Source organism: Bufo bufo, chromosome 1 (genome assembly GCF_905171765.1).
Source record: "Bufo bufo chromosome 1, aBufBuf1.1, whole genome shotgun sequence".
Lineage (NCBI taxonomy): Eukaryota > Metazoa > Chordata > Amphibia > Anura > Bufonidae > Bufo > Bufo bufo.
In genome coordinates, this window is record NC_053389.1 from 8,588,116 (window position 1) to 8,609,031 (window position 20,916).

Consider the following 20,916-nt stretch of genomic DNA (forward strand, 5'->3'; position numbering starts at 1 on the left):
GAAGTTTCTTTCCTTCTTTTTTTGCACTTTCCATCTTTAACCTCTTGTCTCCCGGCGGCTTGTTGACACGAGCTGCTCGCCCCACAAGGGGTTAAGCCCTGCCACCCGCATGGGACTAGTAAACAGTCGCCTCCCCTTCTGCATAGAGAGGCTGCAGCTCCCACCGCTATAGGCTTGTCTCCCGGGGGCTCCTCCCCTCCCTCTGCATCTCATTAGCATACATTAGTGGCAGGGCAGGTGCAGAGGGAGGCAGAGAGAAGACAGCAGCACAGGACGCACTTGCACACCATGGCTCCTGGACACACACTATTCCATGGCTGCTGCGCCCTGGGGATCCTGCTGCTCAGCACCGCCGGGACAGGTAGGACCCCTGCGGATACCGGACCGCGCCACCAGATCGGGGGGGCATGACATACGCACCTGCAAAGGCTCGCCTGGCGGACAGTGGGTTAACGTCACATCTATGTGTCTTGCGTGGGAGTCTTAGCGCCGGGGCTTGTGTGAACCCGCCAGGTCAAGGTGTGCAGCAGGTCACTGGCGTGCAAGGAGTTAACGAGTGAGGGCGCCGCGTTTGCTCCGAGGTCTGTGGAAGGTAACACATAGGACGTTTGCAGAGACGGCGCCGAGGGCTCGTTTTTCTCTCGGCTCTCGCTGCAGACGGCTTTTAAACAAAGAGATGTGTGTTTAAAGGGCAGAATCATTTCTGAATGCTGTACCCCCCCCTCCTCCTCCCCCTCCACTGCATGTGTGATTGATGCTGCAGGGAGGAAAGGGTTAACCCCTGTGGTCCAGCGAGCAGGCTGCGCGCTCCGTGCCCTTGTCGTCTTCTGGGTGCCAAGGCAGCAAGGAGAGATTCCACCCAATTGTCCGCATTGTCCATTCAGGAAGGCTGGCAGCGGTACCCGCTGTGCCGGGATCTCGCCATCGAGTGTGTGTCCCTCCGAGACTGCAGATGACTCCATGAGATGTGTCAGCAGAGATCTATGGCCCAGGAGCCCGACCTCTGACCTGCTACTACAACTCCCAGGAGGCAGCTGGGGCATGCTGGGACTTGTAGTTCCCCGGCCACGCTTTGGTGCACGCGGCCTGACTTCTTGGTTTTTTGGACTGTACGCAAAAAGGTCATTTTACTTCTCGGTCCGGTCCAGGATCATAGCGGATTCTGTGACTAACGGGGGGATTATACCAGAACTCAGCTCGGCAAGGGTTAAAGCACGAGACTAAATCTAGGTTTTTAGGAATATTTTTTGGAAGGAAAATCCTGGATCTGTAATAATGTTATCGGGAGTTAAAATATCCTCTAAACGGCGTAATTTTATTTATTTGCTTTTAATTGTTGGTGATTTTTATCCTGAATGTTTGTATTTACAATTAGATTTTTGTAGAATTATATATTTTTTTTAATCTATTTATGTATTTGCATATTTCTATTTCTAATTTCTATTTAGTTTTTTTGCTAGTTATTTATTTTTTTACTTCCTTGTGCATTTTTTATTTTATTTTTATTTTCCCTGTATATTTTTTTTATTAATTTTGCAGTCTATTTTTGTTTTCACTGTAGATATTTTATTTTTATAAAATGTTATTTTTTGCAGTATATTTTTTAATTTTTTTCATTTATTGCATATTTTTATTTTATTTTTTGCAGTATATATACTTTTTTTTCATTACTTTTTGTATATTTTTATGTATCGGAGGGTCTCATTAGTGACATCGTGCAGACCCGTCCACCATGCTTCCCCTCTTCTTGTGCACGGACAGTAATGACTACTCGTCTTCCTATACATTGCGGCGCGTTGTCACCTGCGTCGCGGTATTCATCATGGTAAATCTGACATCAGTGAGTGGAATGGCCCGCTTGTGTCGGTGGTAATGTGCCCCTGTGGTCACTAGAGAAGCCTGTCCTTCAGTAGGGGGCAGTGCGGTCAGTGAGGTCCTCTGCTCCTCCACATACCGCAGGGACCTTGTGATATCAAAGGCACAATCCTGAGGGACTGCAAACACGTTTCTGTGATGCAAGCCTTTTGGAGGGGGTGAGGGGACTACGTCTGCGCCAAGAGATGATCTATCGGGGGTGTCCCTTAAAGCTCCCCAGTAATGACCCTACTCGGGTGTGAATGTGCTCCAGTACGAAGCTCTGAGCCTTCATGAATGGTTCCAGGAGAGCAGGGCCGCTGCCAAATCTAATGGCTCCCTGGAAAATGAACATTGAGTAGTTGGAGATGATGAGGATGAGAGTCTGGAAAGTCGTCTGCATCCGACTGATGAGACTGTGCGCCAGGGAATGATGGATGAAGAGTAGGGACCCACCATAGAGACCATGAGTCTAAACCACAGAATGACCTCCTAATACACACCTCAGCTGCTGCAGAACCTCCTAATACACACCTCAGCTGCTGCAGCACCTCCTAATACACACCTCAGCTGCTGCAGAACCTCCTAATACACACCTCAGCTGCTGCAGCACCTCATAATACACACCTCAGCTGCTGCAGAACCTCCTAATACACACCTCAGCTGCTGCAGAACCTCCTAATACACACCTCAGCTGCTGCAGAACCTCCTAATACACACCTCAGCTGCTGCAGAACCTCCTAATACACACCTCAGCTGCTGCAGAACCTCCTAATACACACCTCAGCTGCTGCAGAACCTCCTTATACACACCTCAGCTGCTGCAGAACCTCCTAATACACACCTCAGCTGCTGAAGCACCTCCTAATACACACCTCAGCTGCTGCAGAACATCATAATACACACCTCGGCTGCTGCAGAACCTCCTAATACACACCTCAGCTGCTGCAGCACTTCCTAATACACACCTCAGCTGCTGCAGAACCTCCTAATACATATCTCAGCTGCTGCAGAACCTCCTAATACACACCTCAGCTGCTGCAGAACCTCCTAATACACACCTCAGCTGCTGCAGAACTTCCTAATACACACCTCAGCTGCTGCAGAACCTCCTAATACACTCCTCAGCTGCTGCAGAACTTCCTAATACACACCTCAGCTGCTGCAGAACCTCCTAATACACTCCTCAGCTGCTGCAGCCCCTCATAATCTGTCATGGTGGTTGTACTGCATACCAGTATATGTTTCAGTTGTCCTCCCTCCCTGTGCAGGTCTCACCTGGGGGCGTCTCCACACCTGCTGATGTCACATGACCTGAGCTGTGAGGTCACATTTCTCGAATTCAGATACCACAATAATAACATGCGGTGGAGCTGCGTACACTGCCAGTCGCATCGGCTTCATGTCATCAGTGGGGAGAACTCCTGCAGAGCTGCCCCGAGGCGCCATGCTGGATGTGCAGCATAACCTTCCCATAATCCAGAAAGTCTGATAATCCGGCACATAAATGTAATATGGAGTTACACATGACCTGAAGACAGAGCGGAGGAGGCTGATTACAGGACGCAGGGGCAGAATGAGGTATGGTGGGGCGTGACAGAGCCGTGGTAAATGGATCACACGTACACCATACTTTGACTGTTCAATAGTCCAGAAAATCTGATAATCCGGCCCCCACCAGCTCTCACTGATGCCAGATTCAAGGAGTTTTAAATAGTTTATCACACCCATAGCCTGGTCTCTAATGGATATGCTCCTGGCGGGCTGGCACTCCCCCTTCTGCCCTGCCAGGTCCTGCATCTCCGCTACAGGACCGGGTCCCGGATTAACAGAATATTACAATATTTGATACTGCTTTTCAGTCTGGTGAACTCCTACTGCCTGCGGCGGCTGCGGTTGCCTGACGTCTGCCTGCGGCGGCTGCGGTTGCCTGACGTCTGCCTGCGGCGGCTGCGGTTGCCTGACGTCTGCCTGCTGCGGCTGCCTGACGTCTGCCTGCTGCGGCTGCGGTTGCCTGACGTCTGCCTGCTGCGGCTGCGGTTGCCTGACGTCTGCCTGCTGCGGCTGCGGTTGCCTGACGTCTGCCTGCTGCGGCTGCGGTTGCCTGATGTCTGCCTGCTGCGGCTGCGGTTGCCTGACGTCTGCCTGCGGCGGTTGCCTGACGTCTGCCTGCTGCGGCTGCGGTTGCCTGACGTCTGCCTGCTGCGGCTGCGGTTGCCTGACGTCTGCCTGCGGCGGCTGCGGTTGCCTGACGTCTGCCTGCTGCGGTTGCCTGACGTCTGCCTGCTGCGGCTGCGGTTGCCTGACGTCTGCCTGCGGCGGCTGCGGTTGCCTGACGTCTGCCTGCACTTTGTCAGAATATCGGGGCCATTTATGGCAGCCTGTATACTGTCTATGGAGCAGTTGTTTGTCATAAAACAGCTGATGGGACCACAGAGAACCTGTAAAGAACATGAATACGGCTGCATTCTTAGGACACTGACGCATCCCCAGGAAGTCGCCCCCGTGCAGGATTGTCTGTTAGGGAATCGCTCTTCGTGCGCCTGTCTCTCATGCTCTTCAGGTTCCTCCCGTTTCGTGCGATGATGGATCAGCTGAGCCCTGTATACAGCAGCCTGTCAGCAGCACACTCCTTATAGACGGCATTGCTACTGACTGTGTCACCTGCCCCGGCCGGATCCGGATCTTCTGCCATTGTGGAGCGTCCCCTGCATTCCTAAAAAGCAGAACTCAGACTGTCCTGCCAGAGGAGCTATGGGGTCCAATGTGCAGGCAGTGTGTTATAGAGCAGGAGGAGCTGAGCAGATTATATATAAAGAGAACCCGTCGCCATGTAATCTGTAGGCAGTGTATTATAAAGCAGGAGGAGCTGAGCACATTATATATAAAGAGAACCTGTCACCATGTAATCTGCAGGCAGCGTGTTATAGAGCAGGAGGAGCTGAGCAGATTATATATAAAGAGAACCTGTCACCGTGTAATCTGTAGGCAGTGTATTATAAAGCAGGAGGAGCTGAGCAGATTATATATAAAGAGAACCCGTCGCCATGTAATCTGTAGGCAGTGTATTATAAAGCAGGAGGAGCTGAGCACATTATATATAAAGAGAACCTGTCACCATGTAATCTGCAGGCAGCGTGTTATAGAGCAGGAGGAGCTGAGCAGATTATATATAAAGAGAACCTGTCACCATGTAATCTGCAGGCAGTGTGTTATAGAGCAGGAGGAGCTGAGCAGATTATATATAAAGAGAACCTGTCACCGTGTAATCTGTAGGCAGCGTGTTATAGAGCAGGAGGAGCTGAGCAGATTATATATAAAGAGAACCTGTCACCATGTAATCTGCAGGCAGCGTGTTATAGAGCAGGAGGAGCTGAGCAGATTATATATAAAGAGAACCTGTCCCCGTGTAATCTGCAGGCAGCGTGTTATAGAGCAGGAGGAGCTGAGCAGATTATATATAAAGAGAACCTGTCACCGTGTAATCTGCAGGCAGCGTGTTATAGAGCAGGAGGAGCTGAGCAGATTATATATAAAGAGAACCTGTCACCATGTAATCTGCAGGCAGCGTGTTATAGAGCAGGAGGAGCTGAGCAGATTATATATAAAGAGAACCTGTCACCATGTAATCTGCAGGCAGCGTGTTATAGAGCAGGAGGAGCTGAGCAGATTATATATAAAGAGAACCTGTCACCGTGTAATCTGCAGGCAGTGTGTTATAGAGCAGGAGGAGCTGAGCAGATTATATATAGAGAGAACCTGTCACCATGTAATCTGCAGGCAGCATGTTATAGAGCAGGAGGAGCTGAGCAGATTATATATAAAGAGAACCTGTCACCATGTAATCTGCAGGCAGCGTGTTATAGAGCAGGAGGAGCTGAGCAGATTATATATAAAGAGAACCTGTCCCCGTGTAATCTGCAGGCAGCGTGTTATAGAGCAGGAGGAGCTGAGCAGATTATATATAAAGAGAACCTGTCACCGTGTAATCTGCAGGCAGCATGTTATAGAGCAGGAGGAGCTGAGCAGATTATATATAAAGAGAACCTGTCACCATGTAATCTGCAGACAGTGTGTTAGAGCAGGAGGAGCTGAGCAGATTATATATACAGAGAACCTGTCACCGTGTAATCTGCAGGCAGTGTGTTAGAGCAGGAGGAGCTGAGCAGATTATATATAAAGAGAACCTGTCACCATGTAATCTGCAGGCAGCGTGTTATAGAGCAGGAGGAACTGAGCAGATTATATATAAAGAGGATTTGTCACCATGTAATCTGCAGGCAGCGTGTTATAGAGCAGGAGGAGCTGAGCAGATTATATATAAAGAGGACCTGTCACCATGTAATCTGCAGGCAGTGTGTTATAGAGCAGGAGGAGCTGAGCAGATTATATATAAAGAGGACCTGTCACCATGTAATCTGCAGGCAGCGTGTTATAGAGCAGGAGGAGCTGAGCAGATTATATATAAAGAGAACCTGTCACCGTGTAATCTGCAGACAGCGTGTTATAGAGCAGGAGGAGTTGAGCAGATTATATATAAAGAGGACCTGTCACCATGTAATCTGCAGGCAGTGTGTTATAGAGCAGGAGGAGCTGAGCAGATTATATATAAAGAGGACCTGTCACCATGTAATCTGCAGGCAGCGTGTTATAGAGCAGGAGGAGCTGAGCAGATTATATATAAAGAGAACCTGTCACCATGTAATCTGCAGGCAGTGTGTTATAGAGCAGGAGGAACTGAGCAGATTATATATAAAGAGGACTTGTCACCATGTAATCTGCAGGCAGCGTGTTATAGAGCAGGAGGAGCTGAGCAGATTATATATAAAGAGAACCTGTCACCATGTAATCTGCAGGCAGCGTGTTATAGAGCAGGAGGAGCTGAGCAGATTATATATAAAGAGGACCTGTCACCATGTAATCTGCAGGCAGTGTGTTATAGAGCAGGAGGAGCTGAGCAGATTATATATACAGAGAACCTGTCACCATGTAATCTGCAGGCAGCGTGTTATAGAGCAGGAGGAACTGAGCAGATTATATATAAAGAGGACTTGTCACCATGTAATCTGCAGGCAGCGTGTTATAGAGCAGGAGGAGCTGAGCAGATTATATATAAAGAGAACCTGTCACCATGTAATCTGCAGGCAGCGTGTTATAGAGCAGGAGGAGCTGAGCAGATTATATATAAAGAGAACCTGTCACCATGTAATCTGCAGGCAGTGTGTTATAGAGCAGGAGGAGCTGAGCAGATTATATATAAAGAGAACCTGTCACCATGTAATCTGCAGGCAGTGTGTTATAGAGCAGGAGGACCAAGCTGAGGACCACATCTAGAGCATCCCTGGAGGACTCTGGCACTGCCGCTGTGGATGACCAGAGGGGTACAATCAATAAGAACTGGGGAATGCCTCTACATATGAAGGCTTCTGGTGCATAGAAGCGTCTGACTATTCGGAGCATGCTCGGAGGAGATGGTTATTGGCTTTGTGAATTCCCAGCATGCCCTGCAACGTGTTCTTGTTGGCCGCTGTTCACAAATGTCTTCCTTTTCTCTTCTAATTTCCATCCTCCTCCTCCTGCCGCTCTGACACGGGGGGGAGTTTTCTCTCCTCATCTAATGAGAATATTAATATGCAGTTTTGCCCTTGCGTCGCCTCCATCATGAAAAGGTTTATGGTAATGTCTAAAATATGAGCAGAAAATCCGTACGAAAGGATTTATTAACATGAATCCCCGGCGTATGTCGTAACCTGGCCTCGAGACCTTACATCTCAGGGTTCAGCTCTGCAGGGAGAAGAAAGAAATTAAAGGGAGACCCTCACTTGGATATCAAGCTGGTTCATGATTGGTCTGTCTCGGTGACAATTAGATAAACGAGCCAGGAGGAGTTAAGAGGTGGACACTTCTTTGCACCTTGCATCCATCTACAGCAGAAAGTTCTTCTAAAGAGTCTGAGATAATCAAGAAAGTCCACCTGAGAGCTCCAAGAGGGATGGCTTATCTTATGCCCCTCCCACGAGGAGCAGCAGCAACAACCAAACCCACTGGGCTTGTGGGATTTTAGTGAACATGCTCATGGGTGTGCTAGACGCAGGGCCTGTTGTGTGTTTGTTACCCAGGGGCCCACTTATACCTGCAGCAGGACCCCGTTTAGTGGATTCCTATGAATGGGAATCTTATTTAAAGGGCCAGCTTCCCAATCGCAAAAGTCTTTTACAAAACTGCTTCCTCCGGGGTGTAGGTGTGGAGGACCTTTTCAATTCTGCACAGAAATCTGTAGAGGGGGGGATTAAAGCCCATTTCCTAGATCCACTGGCACGCTATAAACCTATGTCCTCCTGATTTAAAACCACTTTCATTATATCCACAACCTGCATTTACATTGTACCCGGCAATTACACATTGTTCAGCTCGCCGACTTCAAAGGCTCCGGTGCCGCGGCTTACAGGACCCTGCGGCAAATGAGGGGAGAATGCACATTACTAGCGCTCTGCTCCAAAAGCAGAGATACCGCCAATTACATTACATATCACTGCAATTACACATTGGTGGAGAAGTAACTGGGGCGCGGGAGGCTGAGGGGCCTTTCTAGCAGATCACAGGGTTTGCCGTCTTCGAACAGGAGTCGGACCGCCACCGTTCTAATATCGATGACTCTTCCTGAGGAAAGGCCATCAGTATCAAATTCCCAGAGAACCCCTTTAAGGCTAGGTCTACACTACGACATTTGTCGTGCAACAATTTTTATAATGGCAGTCTATGGTGTCGCACTGCAACATGCTGCGACTGCGACGCGACAGTTGCAGAAAAATCCATCTCGAATGGATTTTTTTTGACAGTCGCAGTATGTCACATGTTGCAGTGCGACACCATAGACTACCATGTCGCGCGACAAATGTTGTTGGGTAGACCTAGCCTAAGTGTCAGTTTAACTTTGCCACATTGTATCTCTGGTGTTGAGGGTCAGGTTACAGTTTGCTACATCTGTATGCCCGGGCCATGGCTTCTTCTTTTTTTTTTTTTTTTGTGTCTCTCCTCGCGTCCATCATCTGTATCTCCATCTTTCTGTCTTTTCTCCTCCGGTTTTTCGATCTTCTTTTCTCGGCGACGCTTGACTCGGCTCAAATTAGGGAATCAAAGCTTTTCAGGAAGGTTGAGCCGTGAAGAGGACGCGCAGGAGGCGCCTCGCCATTCAGGATTTGTGTACTAGTGTGCATTTCCCTGTGAATATTCTTCTGTTCCTTCCGCCTCTGGAGCTCTGGGCCGTCTTATCGTGGCCGGCAGATGCCTCCAGCGAAATTGCATTTCTACAAATCAATGGCTGAACCAGTTCCAGAGTCCAGGTCACCACAACCCCCGCAGTGCTCGGCGGAGCTGGAAAGGGTAATACACCTGCTGCGGTCCAGCTCCTCGCCCTCTGCTCGCCTCTGTGCAATCGCCCTCCACATCTCGTCAGCGCTGCAGTATTATCTTTAAAGGGAAAGTCCAACTAAAGTCCTCTTGACCTCGGTGGAGGTCCAGGACCCAGGGCGACCCATGATCAGTCGGTGGCACTCAATGAAGTTTGAAATGTCCTTGTCCTTTAATCTGGCGTAATATACGTCTGCACTCATGGACATCCTCCGATGGTTGAAGGGCCACCATGATGACCTCCTTGGGTTTCCCCTTTAAATGCAGTCGGATTTCAGCTCCTTCTCCCATAGACCTGCACAGAAAACGTAATCACAGTCTAGGCCTCTTGACCACAAAAGTTTTTTTTTTTTTTTCATTTACGATCTGTTTTTTTGCGTTGTGTATACGGAACCATTAATTTCAATGGATCCGCAAAAAAAACGGAAGGTACTCCGTATGCCTACGTATTTCCGTTCCGTTCACAGATAGAACATGTCCTATTATTGTCGGCATAACGGACAAGGATAGGACTGTTTTTATTAGGAGCCAGCCGTTCCGTACAAAACGGAATGAACACGGACGGACGTCATCCGTATTTTTTGCGGACCACAAAATACTGAAAAAGCCATACGGTCGTGTGCAAGAGGCCTAAGGCCTCATGCACATGACCGTATGTATTTTGCGGTCTGCAAAAAACGGATCTGCAAAAAATACGGATGACATCCGTGTGCATTCCGTATTTTGCTGGCCCCTAATAGAACAGTCCTATCCTTGTCCGTAATGCGGACAATAATAGGACATGTTCTATTTCTTTGCGGAATGAAAATACGGACATACTGCACAATAATGTACACGGAGTAACTTCCGTTTTTTTTTTTTTTTTTTTTTTTTTGCGGACCCATTGAAATGAATGGTTCCGCAAAAAAAACGCAACGGACACGGAAAGAAAATACGTTTGTGTGCATGAGCCCTAAGTAAGCGTTTGTAGATTTTTAATATACAACTACAGCTGTATCCAGTCTAGTTGTTGATACATCTCACCCGAACTGATACATTGTAGCAAACCAACAGGTCAGGGGAGAGGTTTGTGCTGCTGCTGCTACTGCATAGGTAACTCGCACAGGGATGCAATTATTCCAAACCCTCAGCTGTGAGACGCAATCATATATTACACTGCCTCATATATTACACTGCGCTATACCGCCCCATATATTACACTGCGCTATGCCGCCCCATATATTACACTGCGCTATACCGCCCCATATATTACACTGCGCTATACCGCCCCATATATTACACTGCGCTATACCGCCCCATATATTACACTGCGCTATACCGCCCCATATATTACACTGCGCTATACCGCCCCATATATTACACTGCGCTATACCACCCATATATTACGCTGCGCTATACCGCCCCATATATTACGCTGCGCTATACCGCCCCATATATTACGCTGCGCTATACCGCCCCATTTATTACGCTGCGCTATACCGCCCCATATATTACGCTGCGCTATACCGCCCCATATATTACGCTGCGCTATACCGCCCCATATATTACGCTGCGCTATACCGCCCTATATATAACACTGCGCTGTGCTATACCGCCCCATATACACTGCTCAAAAAAATAAAGGGAACACAAAAATAACACGTCCTAGATCTGAATTAAATATTCTTCTGAAATACTTTGTTCTTTACATAGTTGAATGTGCTGACAACAAAATCACACAAAAATAAAAAAATAGAAATCAAATTTTTCAACCCATGGAGGTCTGGATTTGGAGTCACACTCAAAATTAAAGTGGAAAAACACACTACAGGCTGATCCAACTTTGATGTAATGTCCTTAAAACAAGTCAGAATGAGGCTCAGTAGTGTGTGTGGCCTCCACGTGCCTGTATGACCTCCCTACAACGCCTGTGCATGCTCCTGATGAGGTGGCGGACGGTCTCCTGAGGGATCTCCTCCCAGACCTGGACTAAAGCATCTGCCAACTCCTGGACAGTCTGTGGTGCAACGTGACGTTGGTGGATAGAGCGAGACATGATGTCCCAGATGTGCACAATTGGATTCAGGTCTGGGGAACGGGCGGGCCAGTCCATAGCATCAATGCCTTCATCTTGCAGGAACTGCTGACACACTCCAGCCACATGAGGTCTAGCATTGTCTTGCATTAGGAGGAACCCAGGGCCAACCGCACCAGCATATGGTCTCACAAGGGGTCTGAGGATCTCATCTCGGTACCTAATGGCAGTCAGGCTACCTCTGGTGAGCACATGGAGGGCTGTGCGGCCCTCCAAAGAAATGCCACCCCACACCATTACTGACCCAATGCCAAATTGGTCATGCTGGAGGATGTTGCAGGCAGCAGAACGTTCTCCACCGCGTCTCCAGACTCTGTCACGTCTGTCACATGTGCTCAGTGTGAACCTGCTTTCATCTGTGAAGAGCACAGGGCGCCAGTGGCGAATTTGCCAATCTTGGTGTTCTCTGGCAAATGCCAAACGTCCTGCACGGTGTTGGGCTGTAAGCACAACCCCCACCTGTGGACGTCGGGCCCTCATATCGCCCTCATGGAGTCTGTTTCTGACCGTTTGAGCAGACACATGCACATTTGTGGCCTGCTGGAGGTCATTTTGCAGGGCTCTGGCAGTGCTCCTCCTGTTCCTCCTTGCACAAAGACGGAGGTAGCGGTCCTGCTGCTGGGTTGTTGCCCTCCTATGGCCTCCTCCACATCTCCTGATGTACTGGCCTGTCTCCTGGTAGCGCCTCCATGCTCTGGACACTACGCTGACAGACACAGCAAACCTTCTTGCCACAGCTCGCATTGATGTGCCATCCTGGATAAGCTGCACTACCTGAGCCACTTGTGTGGGTTGTAGACTCTGTCTCATGCTACCACTAGAGTGAAAGCACCGCCAGCATTCAAAAGTGACCAAAACATCAGCCAAGAAGCATAGGAACTGAGAAGTGGTCTGTGGTCACCACCTGCAGAACCACTCCTTTATTGGGGGTGTCTTGCTAATTGCCTATAATTTCCACCTGTTGTCTATCCCATTTGCACAACAGCATGTGACATTGATTGTCACTCAGTGTTGCTTCCTAAGTGGACAGTTTGATTTCACAGAAGTGATTGACTTGGAGTTACATTGTGTTGTTTAAGTGTTCCCTTTATTTTTTTGAGCAGTGTATTACGCTGCGCTATACCGCCCCATATATTACGCTGCGCTATACCGCCCCATATATTACGCTGCGCTGCGCTATACCGCCCCATATATAACACTGCGCTGCGATCTCATCATGAAATGACTCCTGGATTTGATTAGAAAATCCTTATTTTGCATTAATTGTGTTTTGTTCAATAAATATTGACTTCAGATCCCGGACGGACAGAGAATGAAATCAGAAGAAATCACATTAATAAGGGTCAATAAACTTTTTGAAAAGCGGGGGAGGGGTAATCGTTCTGCAGGTATTGGGACAGTGGAGCCAACAAAGTCACAAGGCAAGTCTGTCCATGAAGTCTTCTGCTGTTCACTGCGTGCAGAATTATTAGGCAAATGAGTATTTTGACCACATCATCCTCTTTATGCATGTTGTCTTACTCCAAGCTGTATAGGCTCGAAAGCCTACTACCAATTAAGCATATTAGGTGATGTGCATCTCTGTAATGAGAAGGGGTGTGGTCTAATGACATCAACACCCTATATCAGGTGTGCATAATTATTAGGCAACTTCCTTTCCTTTGGCAAAATGGGTCAAAAGAAGGACTTGACAGGCTCAGAAAAGTCTAAAATAGTGAGATATCTTGCAGAGGGATGCAGCACTCTTAAAATTGCAAAGCTTCTGAAGCGTGATCATCGAACAATCAAGCGTTTCATTCAAAATAGTCAACAGGGTCGCAAGAAGCGTGTGGAAAAACCAAGGCGCAAAATAACTGCCCATGAACTGAGAAAAGTCAAGCGTGCAGCTGCCAAGATGCCACTTGCCACCAGTTTGGCCATATTTCAGAGCTGCAACATCACTGGAGTGCCCAAAAGCACAAGGTGTGCAATACTCAGAGACATGGCCAAGGTAAGAAAGGCTGAAAGACGACCACCACTGAACAAGACACACAAGCTGAAACGTCAAGACTGGGCCAAGAAATATCTCAAGACTGATTTTTCTAAGGTTTTATGGACTGATGAAATGAGAGTGAGTCTTGATGGGCCAGATGGATGGGCCAGTGGCTGGATTGGAAAAGGGCAGAGAGCTCCAGTCCGACTCAGACGCCAGCAAGGTGGAGGTGGAGTACTGGTTTGGGCTGGTATCATCAAAGATGAGCTTGTGGGGCCTTTTCGGGTTGAGGATGGAGTTAAGCTCAACTCCCAGTCCTACTGCCAGTTTCTGGAAGACACCTTCTTTAAGCAGTGGTACAGGAAGAAGTCTGCATCCTTCAAGAAAAACATGATTTTCATGCAGGACAATGCTCCATCACACGCGTCCAAGTACTCCACAGCGTGGCTGGCAAGAAAGGGTATAAAAGAAGAAAATCTAATGACATGGCCTCCTTGTTCACCTGATCTGAACCCCATTGAGAACCTGTGGTCCATCATCAAATGTGAGATTTACAAGGAGGGAAAACAGTACACCTCTCTGAACAGTGTCTGGGAGGCTGTGGTTGCTGCTGCACGCAATGTTGATGGTGAACAGATCAAAACACTGACAGAATCCATGGATGGCAGGCTTTTGAGTGTCCTTGCAAAGAAAGGTGGCTATATTGGTCACTGATTTGTTTTTGTTTTGTTTTTGAATGTCAGAAATGTATATTTGTGAATGTTGAGATGTTATATTGGTTTCACTGGTAAAAATAAATAATTGAAATGGGTATATATTTGTTTTTTGTTAAGTTGCCTAATAATTATGCACAGTAATAGTCACCTGCACACACAGATATCCCCCTAAAATAGCTAAAACTAAAAACAAACTAAAAACTACTTCCAAAAATATTCAGCTTTGATATTAATGAGTTTTTTGGGTTCATTGAGAACATGGTTGTTGTTCAATAATAAAATTAATCCTCAAAAATACAACTTGCCTAATAATTCTGCACTCCCTGTATGTCAGTCTTTACTATAGTTCCAGCATTCTATTCATGAACCAGGTAGCTCCGGATGACACAGGATATAGAATTCTGAGTTTGGCCTCCTTTTTCTATTGCGTTCGGACAATTTTGAGGTGACGACCACTAATGGCCCATGGCGATAGTTTTGGGGGGCTCGAGCTCCCCGATTCTCCTTGCCATGTTGAGGGGGAGTTGTATGGAGCGGATAGATATATCTAAATCTTGCTAGAAGGAATACCCCTTTAAGGTTGTCACCCAGCTTTCCACACGCCCTGCACGGCATAGAAGTATGTTCTCCGCCTCAGTGTCAGTGTAGTTTTTGCAGCTCTCTGTCATCGTATTCATGAAACAGGAGGCCCAGGATGAACAGAGCTTATAGCGCAGTATGGTGACAGATCCGTGTCTATCGGATCTCCTGGTAGATATTCTGTATTTCCCCGAACACGGGCTAATAATGTATTTTTCGTAACGAGCGTCGCTTTCGATGCGGAATTTTATGTAAATATGAGAAAAAATTAAATTGCTTCTTATCGGATAAACAAATATAACTGACGGCGGGAGAAGCGACAAGGCTACGAGAACGGCGTTTAAAGGGACCACGCAACACATTGTGTTATGCTGGGTGAGGGGGCGGGGCGTGACACAGGGATTCTGTGTCAAGCTCCGCCCCCTTAAGCACTACACTGAGCACAATACAATGTTTTATATTTTTCCCCTGGAAGGTTCTCTTAAAGGGCCAGTCCACACATTGCTAAATATTCTTCTTTGGATTGTTAGGTCCCTCCCCTCCAGGTCTTCCACTGTACTTGCTTTATGGGTGGAGCCTCACAACATGTTGTCAAGCCACTCCTCCACATTTTAGAGCATTACTGAGGCATCCTCAATTATTATTTTTTTATATGGGGCGATTATTGTGTAAAATGTTGCGTTACAATCATTTTCTGGTAAAATTTGTTCGTTGGTTGTCGAACTTTTGGAGACGGGAGAAAAGACGCAAGATCCCGAAGACGGATTATTACTACAAATAGACAAAGGAAGTCCGACCATTCGCTGGATACAAATGTATCATCACGGCGGCACATTGTAACATTGTATCTGCGACCGACATTGGGGCCTAACGTCGTACACACCAAATGTAGAAGCTGATTGGATGGCGGGGTCCTCGGGGGAGGGCACATGTGAGAAGAGAATTCCAAGCTCCATGATCGGGGGCGACCTTGTGGGTAGAATGACGCAGATTCCGGGCACTAATCAGACATATTGGGGTCCAGGTATGAGCCCCTCATATTATTGTAAAGGGCCGACTAATGAAAGGGGCTTGAATGTGAACCCCAATAACAATGTGCCCAGAGGGGGCCAGCGCTGGACAGTTGGGGGGCCTCTTCTTACTCTTACTAAAGGATAACGTGAATTTGTTTTTTCGGGTGTTCAGTAAATGGACCGTCGGGTGCAGGAGATCCCCCGCCGTGCAGATTACCGCCATCTCTGCTAGCGGGAGTCATTTGTCACATTAATGGAGGCTTCATCCATGAAAAATGCAACTTACCTGCTCAGAATTGATGAGATGTTTGATCTAATCCAGTCTCGTCGGCCCTGATCTTGGAGGGGAGGAGGTTCTCCGACACCTGTTGGCCAGCACTAGTGGTACCAATGCCCAATCGGTCATCCTGGCCATGGGCCTAATACAGCTTTCCATAGTGTTTTCTTGCTATTTTTGTGGGCCACCAGCCTCCACCATATTGGATTTCTAGATTCACCATGAGTTTTGGGCTTCCTTGCTGATGAATGATGGTTTGCTCGCATTTCTGTGACCTTCATGGAGATAAATGTTCTGGTCATCAAAAGACTTTCATCCGTGGTCATGCACGTTGGTGGATCCCACCTTGTCTATTTGGATATGTTGACGATGTAATATTTTTGAAGGTTTACCAGATGCCTTCAGACATCCACTAATGGGATGGAGAATCAGGGGGCCATATTTTAACGACACTGGCTCCACGGAGGTCTCAGGGCCCCCGTACCTGTTCATCTTCTCAAGCACATCATGTAATATGACTGAGGTTGGCAGCCCATGTCCCACCCCCAACCCCACTCAACAACCATCGTGGGCAGGGGCGTAGCTAGAAATGACTGGGCCCCACAGCAAATTTTTGCACGGGGCCCCCTCTTTATGACCATCCTGGCATTGCATGTGTGCATATGTAAGAGTGGGGTCCCATCTATTTTTACCATCTGTTTGACGTAAACGTTGGAAAAAAGGGATCCAAAAACGCAGCACACCGAGCTTTGTATACTGCAGAGCCCGGCAAAAAAAATGTACCGGTACTTTCTTTTACAATGGAATCGTATATATGCCGCTGTATGACATCAATCTGAGTCACCTGGTAAGGTATACGTTTTGTATGTTAAATGCATGATAAAAAGGTGATGTGAACCCAGCTTAAGTGTGCCAAAATAAGCATTAGTGCCCAGCGGAGCAACATGGCAGAGAAGGGAGGCTGCCATGGACTGTAGGCTGTATTACAGAAGGCTGGTCCTGGTGGTCAGGGGTGTGGACTGTGTCCTACAAGGCTCAATTACTCTACTGGGAAATGCAGGCCACACTACAGCTTAATATACTGGAATCTACAGTGTACACTGTAAATATATTAGCCCTCCAACCAAACACTAACACCACCATACAATGACCTAATAACGCCGCCATACAGTGACTAGATGATGCCGCCATACAATAACTGGATAACATCAACATATTGGATAACACCACCGTACAGTGACCGGATAACTCCTCCATACAGTGACCGGATGACTCCTCCATACAGTGACCGGATAACGCCGCCATACAGTGACTAAATGATGCCGCCATACAATAACTGGATAACTCCTCCATACAGTGACTGGATAACGCCACCATACAGTGACTGACTGGATAACGCCACCATACAGTGACCGGATGACGCCTCCATACAGTGACCGGATGACGCCTCCATACAGTGACCGGATGACGCCTCCATACAGTGACCGGATGACGCCTCCATACAGTGACCGGATGACGCCTCCATACAGTGACCGGATGACGCCTCCATACAGTGACCGGATGACGCCTCCATACAGTGACCGGATGACGCCTCCATACAGTGACCGGATGACGCCTCCATACAGTGACCGGATGACGCCTCCATACAGTGACCGGATGACGCCTCCATACAGTGACCGGATGACGCCTCCATACAGTGACCGGATGACGCCTCCATACAGTGACCGGATGGCGCCTCCATACAGTGACCGGATGGCGCCTCCATACAGTGACCGGATGACGCCTCCATACAGTGACTAAATGATGCTGCCATACAATAACTGGATAACTCCTCCATACAGTGACTGGATAACGCCACCATACAGTGACTGGATAACGCCACCATACAGTGACTGACTGGATAACGCCACCATACAGTGACCGGGTAACGCCGCCATACGGTGACCGGATGACGCCTCCATACGGTGACCGGATGACGCCTCCATACGGTGACCGGATGACGCCTCCATACAGTGATTCGATTATAGGGTATACGGGGGCAAAGTATAGAGTATTAGAAGGCACAGTACAGGGTATGGTAAGGGGGCACAATGTAGGTATAAGAGGGCATAGTAGAGGTTAGGAGGCACAATACATGTGTATCCCCTTGTACTGTGCCACCAACAGTGTATGTTTAGGGGCACAGTCCAGTGTAGGGTGGGGCACAGTCCAGGGTATCGGACTCGCCAAAGCTGGCAGGGAGTCTGAAGCAGGAGGGCCCTGACTCTGGCTTGCAGGCAGGCAGCAGCAGTTCTCAGAGGTGGGTGGTGGGCGACAATTCAAAGCTGCAGCTTGGTGGACATACAAACGTGCGGCTGGCCGGGCGGCCATACAATATGGCTGGGTGTAAGGGCGGGCAGCCATTCAGCCGTGCCGCGTGGCTGAGCAAGAAGGCAGGCAGCCATAACCGTCAGGGAAAGAGTGGAATAGCACCAGGGCCGTCTTTAATATTGTTTGGAGTTGGACCCTGGGCAACTCCCCAGATCACCCCCCCCCCACCCCCCTTGTACTTGTTCCGCTGATCCGCTCTGTACTTGCGGGCTGCGCGGGCATGAGTTCGGTCACTTTGTGCGCAATCCTGTCCTGCGGCGCGTGATTCCGCGAGACCCGTGATTGCGCACTGAAGTGACTGAACTCCTGCCCGCGCCGCCCGCAAGTACAGAGCGGATCAGCGGAACAAGTACAAGGGGGTTGGGGGGAGATGATCTGTGGGGTTGCCCAGGGTCCAATCAATATTAAAGGCGGCCCTGGAATAGCCAAGTAAAAAAAATGAATTAAAGAATTGAATAGGACCCTGATGGGGCCCCCCACCTGCTGCTGCTCCCGGGCCCCTCCTAAGCTCAGGCCCCAAAGCAGCTGCTTCCCCTGATCGTGGACTACATTTAATACTTGTTGAAAGGGTCCTTGGTGAGAGGGCCACATCTGCCCCCATATAGCTACACCATTAACCACCAATGCTCGGACCATCTCCAGCCCAACCCTAGGCTCTACTAGAGCAGGCCGATGGTGGTGCAGGATCTTCCCTTTCTTTAGCGGCTGACAACGTTTCCCCAGTTCCGATGTGAGCGTCTTTATGTTGTCAGGGCAGATATTTTTTTTTCTCCTCCATCTCAGCCTCACATTTTGTAGAACCGAGAGCATTGAGTTTGACCAGAATTGGCAGGACCCAGACAAGGAGGTGATTGAGGTAGGAGGACTTCACTAGAAGATGAGCTGGTTCTCTCGGGGCTGAACGTTAACCTCTTTAATCCCAGCTCCTCAGTTAACAGTTATGACGTAGACGAAGTTAACCTTTTCATGTCCAAGATGAAATGGTTATGGACCAGTTCATTTCCACGGACGTTGTCCATTTGGGTAACTATTGGAGATGATGGTTTTGAGACTTGACGAAAGTTCTGGTGAGCTGTGAACTGTGCAGCCAATCAGGAGTGTTGTTTTAGATCACGTGACTCACGAGCTGGGCTGTATGCAGCCGCCATACACATGGCTCTGGATTGGCCAGTGCGCTAGCCCGCAGATTTTGGACCGGTCTGTCCAGCTTTACTGAGCCATTTGCTTCAGACAGAGGCGCCACTTTTTAACCCTTCAGCTTCTGAAAAGAGAAATATTTGCATAGCAGGAATATGAACCCGTCATGCAGGGCAGTTTCTAGGTTATTTTACCAACAGGGCGGACATTAAAAAAGCGCCCCCCCCCCCCCCCAAACATTAAATAACAATGACTTAACCAATGTTGCATAGCATACACAGAACAGAAAAGATTTTGCCTGCCCATGGCCTGTGCCTGGTATCGCAGCCTAGCTCAGTTCTGTTGAATGTCCTACACACCCCATAATGGTATCAACTAAAAGTTAAGATCGCCCCGCAAAAAATAAGCCCCCATACAACGCCATACACTTATATACAAATACGTTATAGCGGTCAAAACATGGCGACAAAAAAATAAAAAAAAATTTCCCACTTTTGAATTTTTTTTCACTATCAAAACGCAAGAAAAGCTATACATATTGGGTTTCGCCGGATTCGTACTAACCTGTAGAATAAAACTAAATGGTCAGTTTTATCGCAAATCAAACGTCGTAATTTAGAAACCCGTAAAACTGTGGTGAAATTGCTTTTTTTTTGCAATTTCACCCCATTTGGAATTTTTTTCCCGCTTCCCACTACACCGTATGCATTATTAAATGATGGCGTTGGAAAGTACAACTTGTCCCGCAAAAAATAAGCCCTCATATGGCTATGTGAACGGAAAAATAAAAAAGTTATGGCTCTTGGAAGGCATAGAGCGCAAAACAAAAACGCAAAAATGAAATGAAAAAACCCTGTGTCCTTAAGGGGGTATGCTGCATAGCTGATATATATATATTTATTACTGACAATATACGTGTCAGCTATGCAGCATCCATGTGTATGTATATATATATATATATATATATAAGAGAAATGGCGGCACTGGACAAAAGTGCTTAGGCGGGTGCAATGTTCAATGGGGACTGACCATAAGCCCCAAGATAATATGGAAAAACGAACTGCACTCCAAAAAATAAATCAAAAAAAGATCATTTATTGACCCATGCGGTGCAACGTTTCATCTCTGAACCTAGAGCCTTTCTCAAGCTTGAGAAAGGCTCTAGGTTCAGAGCCGAAACGTTGCACCAGAAGGGTCAATAAATGATCTTTTTTTTATTTATTTTTTGGAGTGCAGTTCGTTTTTCCATATTATATATATAGCAGGCTTATACAGCTGAATATGAATAGTACATATGTACAATTATGCTCAGCGCTGTAACTGTACATATAAATTATAATTATACTCAGTATATTATCTATAGTATCATCTGAGACTGAGTATAATTATATATACAGCAAAAGCACTGAGCATAATTATATATATGCACATGTACTATGCAGCTATATATAGGCCTGCCATACTGTCTGTTTTTAACTTAATACTTCTTTAACTGTACCTAACCTGCTGGGGGG

The 20,916-nt window shown here is 47.6% G+C and overlaps 1 protein-coding gene across 1 annotated transcript in view; it reads left to right on the forward strand.

Moving 5' to 3' along the window:
* The first annotated feature begins 243 nt into the window (after window positions 1–243).
* CADM4 (cell adhesion molecule 4) overlaps window positions 244–20,916 on the forward strand; it is a 246,887-nt gene continuing 226,214 nt past the window's right edge. The window contains 1 exon segment of the mRNA XM_040420095.1: window positions 244–361. Coding sequence (XP_040276029.1) covers window positions 289–361 — 73 coding nt within the window. The 5' untranslated portion in view covers window positions 244–288.